Genomic DNA, 7703 nt, shown 5'->3' with positions numbered 1-7703 from the left:
AGCTGTGACACTGACCACAGGATGGCCCCAACCTCTGCCAAAATGCATAAGAAACCAGAATAGGGTCTCCACACTTTGCACCCCTCTTCTAAGACATCCTTCTCCTCAGCTGGCTCTCCTCCCACTCTACCTCTGTTACTACCACCCCTTTCCATGAGGAGCGGGGAGTTCCCTGGCCCCAAACTGTCCTTTTTGATGTCAAAGTTCATCTCCATGCTTCCTGTGTGACTGGAACTTCCCAGTCCCACCCTCCAATTTTTAAGTGGCCTCATTTCCAGCCACTTAAGTGAATCCATGCGCACACAGCTACTCCATCAAACGAGATTTCAGATAAGAACATTCCCTAGCCCGCTTGCTTCTTGCATTATTGAATCCCGGGATAAGAACGGCACCTCCTCGCCCCTGTAGAGAGCAATCATCTGTTGTGAAAAGAGAAAAAAAGCGGGTGTGGGGCGGGGGGTGGGGATAGGGGAAAGGTGACAGGATATGAAAAGGATAGAAAAGGATATGAAAGGATAGAAAAAGAAACGAAGGTGGAGAGTGGAGAGTTGAAGGTGGAGAGGCAGAGCCAGCAGACTTGGAGCCGCAAATGTGGAGAGGGGTGGAGGGAACCTGGCAAAAATACAGAGTCCCTGGTAGGTGCAGGGGTCATGGAGGGTCCGGTGCGGCCCCTTCGCTTCTCAGCCGCTCCCCCATCTTGCCCGCCTAGGCAGGGCGGGGAGCCCTCCGGAGCGGTGCGGAGGCAGCCAGGCCCCGCCCGCCGCCGCCGCAGCCGCGGCAGCCGCCGGAGGATTCCTGTCCTAATATGGAGCTGGGATTCCCCCGGCCCCGCCCCCGCCCCCGGCCCGCGGGGAGAGAGCGGCTGGCAGCAGGGCGGGGGGAAGCGCTCGCTTGGGGGCCGGCAAAGGGGGGAAGGGATGCCTAAGTGCAGACCCAGGTCCTCGCCGTGTCCCACGTCCCTGCCTCAGTTTCCCCCTCCAGTAAGGTTAATTAGCTGAGAGGGAAACCACGAATCACTGCAGACTACAGCGCTGGTGTTGGTTTCTATTCTTGGCTCTGGGAAAATAGGATCAACGCCAAATTCAGCTGGTCCCTTTCCCACCGGACCCCCTTTCCACCCATCCTAGGGACTTAGACCCCCATGAACACCCCCTGATAAGCCGCCAAAGCCCGATTTGGGAAGCGGGGGCGGGGATTTGTTCTCTGAAAATGGCCAAGGGAATCCCAGGTTAAGTAGTCCCCAGAGAGTAACCCCAGCAGTGACCTGTCCCCCGGAGGCCAAGGAAAGTCCTCCTTCCCTGCAAGTGAACGTGACCTTGTCTGTCAAGTAACGAGGGGGATTTGTAGACAACCCTGTTCTTCCCCATTCCCTCAACTCCTCAGAAAAATTAGTGTCAGTGCCGGCCCCTCTCTGCCCTCTGCGGGCTCCTGCCGCGGGCTTCAGGCCGCCCTAACCTTGGCCCTGTGTCTTCCCTCAACTGAACGCATTCAGACGCCAGGGTCCCCACACTCCATTCAAGCTTTCTTAACGCAGCGCCTTTCTCTCCGCTCAGCTCCCGCCAGGCTCGGCCCCCTCCGCAGCCTCCTGCTCCCCCCTCGCCCGCCTCCCTCCCTCTCTCATTCTACGTCATGAGATGACGTCGGAAGCCGGGCGGGAGGAGGAGCCCCCCTCCCCAGTCAGCGGCTCCCGCTGCAGCTTGCTTAGCCCAGCCTCCCGCTCTCCCGCCCCCCCGGCTCTAAAACGAGCCCCCCACGCCTGGCAGGAGCTATATAAGGCGGCGTGAGGCAGGCGAGGGGGGCAGCGCAGCCGAGCGGAGCCCAGGAAAGCAGAGAGCGAGCCTGAGCGAGAGACGGGGAAGCACGGAGGAGGAAGCCGCCGGTGCGTCGGGACGGGAGCGCAGGTGCTCGGGCGCCCGAGCTGGAGCTCCGCAGCCGCCGGTCATGTACCGCTCCACCAAGGGCGCCTCCAAGGCGCGCCGGGACCAGATCAACGCCGAGATCCGGAACCTCAAGGAGCTGCTGCCGCTGGCCGAAGCGGACAAGGTCCGGCTGTCCTACCTGCACATCATGAGCCTCGCCTGCATCTACACTCGCAAGGGCGTCTTCTTCGCTGGAGGTGAGCATTCTGGGGTTACCACAGATCCGAGCTGCCAGGCGCCGGAGACCCTGGAGCAGAGGGAACCCGCTGGGGCTGCCGCATGTCTAGGGCAGCGTGCTGGCGAGCTGGGGAGATTGGGGACTTGGGAGATTCGGGACTTTCTACTTTTCCTCCTGAGCTCCCTCCAGACCTCACCTTAGTTCTGAATGAGAGTTAGAGAGCCTGGACGGTGTCCCTAACACCAGATTATGAGAGGAGAAGAGCCAGGACAGAGCGGCCTCGGTGCCCGCCAGTGCAGAGGCGCTCCGGGAGCCGAGGAGGGAAGCCCGGGAAGTTGCAGGGATAGAGCTGCCTGAGCCTAGGGGAAACGTAGCTACTGTCCGCGGTGCTGAAAGGGATCTCCCGTCGCCTTCGGGGCGCTGCCCATGGTGCTGACGGCCGCATCGGCTGTGTATGGCTCTGTCCATGGTTCTGAACCCACAGTCGGCTTCGGAGCTCTGTCCGCCGTTCTGAAATTCAGAGCCGCTTTGGAGCTGTGTCCGCGGTTCTGAAATTAAGAGCCGAGGAGGCGCCGACGCCACTTTAGAAGTCGAGGGCTTGTGGGCTATGGAGATACAGCAACAGGTTCTCTGGCCAAGAGCTGCGGGCAGCGGGTCAACAGGTGTTTGCAGAGGCAGGTCTATGAGAAATTCCTCTGAATTCTCTGAAACTCAGACCATGCCTTCCTCACTTCTGCTTTGCCTCCCAGTCTTACTCCTGACGCACCACGTCTTCTCGCCCTACAGGCACTCCTCTGGCCGGCCCCACGGGGCTTCTCTCAGCTCAAGAGCTTGAGGACATCGTAGCGGCTCTACCCGGCTTTCTGCTTGTGTTCACAGCCGAGGGGAAATTGCTCTACCTGTCTGAGAGTGTGAGCGAGCATCTGGGCCACTCCATGGTGAGTGCTGAGGGTCCTTTCAGCTGAGGCTGGGCATGGAGTGGGTGCCGTGAGCCTTCCACTCCTGAGGAAATGGGAATTACTACGGAGGGAGAGGTTATACCCTACAAGATACTATAGATCAAAGATTGGCTCCTGCTGTTCTCCCTAATGGTCATCTCTTCTTTTCCTCCCTCCAGGTGGACCTGGTTGCCCAGGGTGACAGCATCTACGACATCATTGACCCAGCTGACCATCTCACCGTGCGCCAGCAACTCACCCTGCCCTCTGCCCTGGACACTGGTAAGGACTCCCTTCTCCCTTCCTCTGTCCAATTTCCCACCTGCTGCCCTTCTCCCCACCATCCACGGTCTCTCTCTCAGCCACTCACCCTCTTATCTGTTTTTCTCTTCACCTATCTAGATCGCCTCTTCCGCTGCCGTTTCAACACCTCCAAGTCCCTCAGGCGCCAGAGTGCAGGCAACAAACTCGTGCTTATTCGAGGCCGATTCCATGCTCACCCACCTGGAGCCTACTGGGCAGGAAACCCCGTGTTCACAGCTTTCTGTGCCCCACTGGAGCCGAGACCCCGCCCTGGCCCTGGCCCTGGCCCTGGCCCTGCCTCACTCTTCCTGGCCATGTTCCAGAGCCGCCATGCTAAAGACCTGGCCCTACTGGACATCTCTGAGAGGTAAGCCTGGAGTGTTCAGATTCCAAGAGGAAGGCAGGCCAGAGATGAAGGGACCCTAGATTCTGGAGTCAGGGGCAGGGAGGATGGGGTTTAGGGGGGCAGAGGATCTGGGAGGGAGTGAGATGCATGGGTATCAAGCAAGGAAAACAGAAAGCTGACCTCACCCTTTCCACCTTCCCAGTGTCCTAATCTACCTGGGCTTTGAGCGCAGTGAACTGCTTTGTAAATCATGGTATGGACTGCTGCACCCCGAGGACCTGGCCCACGCTTCTGCTCAACACTACCGCCTGTGTGAGTGTCCAGAGAGGCTGGGGACAAGATAGCAAGCTGGGAAAGGGCATGGGAGACCAGATAAAGAATGAGCTGTAGTCAAGAGTGATGCTGGGGAGATAACAGATGCCAAGAGTTTCGGATGCTATAGGGTGAACATGATGGTGAGGATTCAAGGCAATAATCAAATCAGAACTGGGGGACTCTGAGTGGTGAGGTCAGGGTAGAGAGCTGAGTGGTGCAGGTGAGGGTAGTCAGAGGAGAGGATGTCATGGCTATCTCAACTCAGTGGAGAGGTGACCAAGGGTGGGGAGTAGGTAGAGTTGCCTGGTGGACATCCTAACTCTGCATCTTCTTTCTCCTCAGTGGCTGAGAGTGGAGATATTCAGGCAGAGATGGTGGTGAGGCTACAGGCCAAGACTGGAGGCTGGGCATGGATTTACTGTCTGTTATACTCAGAAGGTCCAGAGGGCCCCATTACTGCCAATAACTACCCAATCAGGTAAGCCACAAGCCAGGGGCCTAGGGGGCAGCTGAGGTCGGCATGGAGGAGATACAAATCAGGGAACTGCTCTGGATATGGACATCGGACCCTTACCAGCTGACTCTTCTCTCCTCTCCAGTGACATGGAAGCCTGGAGCCTCCGCCAGCAGTTGAATTCTGAAGACACCCAGGCAGCTTATGTCCTAGGCACTCCGACCATGCTGCCCTCATTCCCTGAAAACATTCTTTCCCAGGAACAGTGCTCCAGCACTAACCCACTCTTCACCGCAGCACTGGGGGCTCCCAGAAGCACCAGCTTCCCCAGTGCTCCTGAACTGAGTGTTGTCTCTGCATCAGAAGAGCTTCCCCGACCCTCCAAAGAACTGGACTTCAGTTACCTGACATTCCCTTCTGGGCCTGAGCCTTCTCTCCAAGCAGAACTAAGCAAGGATCTTGTGTGCACTCCACCCTACACGCCCCATCAGCCAGGAGGCTGTGCCTTCCTCTTCAGCCTCCATGAGCCCTTCCAGACCCACTTGCCCACCCCATCCAGCACTCTTCAAGAACAGCTGACTCCAAGCACTGCGACCTTCTCTGATCAGTTGACGCCCAGCAGTGCAACCTTCCCAGATCCGCTAACTAGCCCACTGCAAGGCCAGTTGACTGAAACCTCGGTCAGAAGCTACGAAGACCAGTTGACTCCCTGCACCTCCACCTTCCCAGACCAGCTTCTTCCCAGCACAGCCACCTTCCCAGAGCCTCTGGGCAGCCCTGCCCATGAACAGCTGACTCCTCCCAGCACAGCATTCCAAGCACACCTGGACAGCCCCAGCCAAACCTTCCCAGAGCAACTGAGCCCCAACCCTACCAAGACTTACTTTGCCCAGGAGGGATGCAGTTTTCTCTATGAGAAGTTGCCCCCAAGTCCTAGCAGCCCTGGTAATGGGGACTGCACGCTCTTGGCCCTAGCCCAGCTCCGGGGCCCCCTCTCTGTGGATGTCCCCCTGGTGCCTGAAGGCCTGCTCACACCTGAGGCCTCTCCAGTCAAGCAGAGTTTCTTCCACTACTCTGAAAAGGAGCAGAATGAGATAGACCGTCTCATCCAGCAGATTAGCCAATTGGCTCAGGGCATGGACAGACCCTTCTCAGCTGAGGCTGGCACTGGCGGACTAGAGCCACTTGGAGGACTGGAGCCCCTGGACTCCAACCTGTCCCTGTCAGGGGCAGGCCCCCCTGTGCTCAGCCTGGACCTGAAACCCTGGAAATGCCAGGAGCTGGACTTCCTGGCTGACCCTGATAACATGTTCCTGGAAGAGACGCCCGTGGAAGACATCTTCATGGATCTCTCTACCCCAGACCCCAGTGAGGAATGGGGCTCAGGGGATCCTGAGGCAGAGGGCCCAGGAGGGGCCCCATCGCCTTGCAACAACCTGTCCCCAGAAGACCACAGCTTCCTGGAGGACCTGGCCACATATGAAACCGCCTTTGAGACAGGTGTCTCAGCATTCCCCTATGATGGGTTTACTGATGAGTTGCATCAACTCCAGAGCCAAGTTCAAGACAGCTTCCATGAAGGTGAGTCAGCCAAAAGGTCCAAGAACTCAAGTCCCGGTCCTGCCAATGAAATGCTGGGTAGATTTAGGTAAATCAATTCCCTCTCTCTGTACATTGATTTTATTAAGGGGATGACATCCCCTGCTGAAGAGAGTAGCAGTGGGGATGAGAAAAAAATGAAAGACTTAATATGAAAGTTTGAACAAGTAGACTTGGCAGGGGTTAGGGCTGTGGGATAGAGTGCTAGAGAATTCTTAAGTAAGGGCTTGTGCTTAACTCCATGAGGGGCCTAGATCAGTCTTCACCACCCCATTTTACAGATGAAAATAATCAAGGTCCCAGAGTTAAACAAACTTTCCTTAGGGTGCACAACAAACTGATGGAAGAGGGACTAGAGCTCTATCCTAGTATCCTAGCTCCCTGAAGGGGATACAGAGCAAGAGTTTATACAAGTTGGTAAAAGAAAGACGAGGCTCAGCCCCTGACTCCATTGAGGTAGCTCCCTGGTTACAGCCCCATCCTTCCTCAATTACAGCCACAGTTTCACTCCGTCCATCCAAATTGCCCCCTAATCTGCTGAGCCTCTGGCCATCATTTCATCATTGAGCCAACATCTTTGAAGCCCATACTAATACCAACACATTCTCAGCCCCAGGATCCTCTGTGCTAATTGGTCTAACTGATTGTGTTCTCTCTCTCTGTCTCTCTGCAGATGGAAGTGGAGGGGAACCAACGTTTTGAATAAGTCTGTGACTTAACGTCGTCAAGTATGGCATATTGTCATCAAGACGTGGAGCCGCTCTCCACCCCCCCGGGACTGTTGGGGGGATTCTGGGGGCCAGAGGGGGATATATATGATTCCCCAGGCCCTGCAGGATTTTGGGGGGGGGAGGTGGGAGGGCAAGGGAGGGGAGCTTCTTTTTAAAATCAAGAGACTTCGAGCGATCCCAGTTTCCATTTCAATCTGTATTCACTCGTAGTGAGTTTCCTTGAATGGGATTTCAAGCGGAGAATGGGGGAGTCTGACTTCCCCGCCGCCTTGCCCCATTGGCCTGGGCCAGTTCTCCACTCCTAGGGGCCAAGCCACCTCTAGGCCTTGGTGGGGGAAAGGCAGGGCCCACCCGGGCCAGCCCGTGCCCTGAGGGGCTCTTGACACCCACGTAGAATTCTCTACACACCAGTAACGGGATTTCAATTCCGATGGACTCTGCCGCCCTGGCGGCCCTTCCTGTGACTTTTGCGCCCCGCGCCTGGGGTGGGGGGTGCGAAGAGACGCTACGTTCCTTTCCGATGGAGGAAGGCAGATCTGCCGTCACACGTGTGCTTGCACGAGTGCGTGTACCTGGTGCGGGACTCACCCGGCCGCCAGACTGCCTGGGCCTGCCCAGATGGCCACCTCGTGGTGCTGCGGTGACTTTGTAGCCAACTTTATAATAAAGTCCAGTTTGCCTTTTTGGTACCTCTTGTGTCATGCACTGCTGTGTAAAAGGAAGGGTAGAGGATAAGTTTGGGAGGCTTGGATGGGAGCCTGGGGGCCAGGAGGTAAAAGCTGGACCTGTTTATGGCCCCAGCACTTCTTCAGCCACTTGTGAATTCATTCATTAATTTACTCATTCATTCATTCTTTCACTCAACATCCACATATACATTGTGTGGCCCACACTGTGCTAGAAGCTGGAAAGCTTAGGGC

General features: G+C 56.7%; 1 protein-coding gene across 2 annotated transcripts; it reads left to right on the top strand.

Annotated features, from left to right (window-relative positions):
* The first annotated feature begins 1394 nt into the window (after nt 1-1394).
* On the top strand, nt 1395-7472 carry NPAS4 (neuronal PAS domain protein 4). 2 transcript variants are annotated; one of them, XM_054440573.2, is made up of 8 exons: nt 1395-2116; nt 2884-3035; nt 3215-3317; nt 3438-3705; nt 3887-3996; nt 4342-4477; nt 4599-6034; nt 6726-7472. In XM_054440573.2, the coding sequence occupies exons 1-8, from the start codon at nt 1942-1944 to the stop codon at nt 6752-6754; spliced, it is 2409 nt and encodes an 802-aa protein (XP_054296548.2). In that variant the 5' UTR covers nt 1395-1941; the 3' UTR covers nt 6755-7472. The 2 variants fall into 2 exon arrangements, with proteins under 2 accessions (XP_054296548.2, XP_063526896.1); XM_063670826.1 differs by lacking the exons at nt 1395-2116; nt 2884-3035; nt 3887-3996 and having other exon boundaries at nt 3236-3317; nt 6726-6854.
* Nucleotides 7473-7703: the final 231 nt, after the last annotated feature.

The sequence above is a fragment of the Pongo pygmaeus genome, chromosome 9 (assembly GCF_028885625.2).
Source record: "Pongo pygmaeus isolate AG05252 chromosome 9, NHGRI_mPonPyg2-v2.0_pri, whole genome shotgun sequence".
NCBI lineage: Eukaryota > Metazoa > Chordata > Mammalia > Primates > Hominidae > Pongo > Pongo pygmaeus.
Note: the sequence above shows the minus strand (reverse complement) of the source record. Positions and strands in the feature narration are given on the sequence as shown.

What these genes read in the sequence shown, in the direction of transcription:
- NPAS4 (XM_054440573.2), top strand. Translation starts at nt 1,942, where the DNA reads ATGTACCGCTCCACCAAGGGCGCCTCCAAGGCGCGCCGGGACCAGATC. An exon ending in GCCCTCTGCCCTGGACACTG is followed by an intron (nt 3,318 to 3,437) that starts GTAAGGACTCCC and finishes TCACCTATCTAG; the next exon opens with ATCGCCTCTTCCGCTGCCGT. An exon ending in TCAAGACAGCTTCCATGAAG is followed by an intron (nt 6,035 to 6,725) that starts GTGAGTCAGCCA and finishes GTCTCTCTGCAG; the next exon opens with ATGGAAGTGGAGGGGAACCA.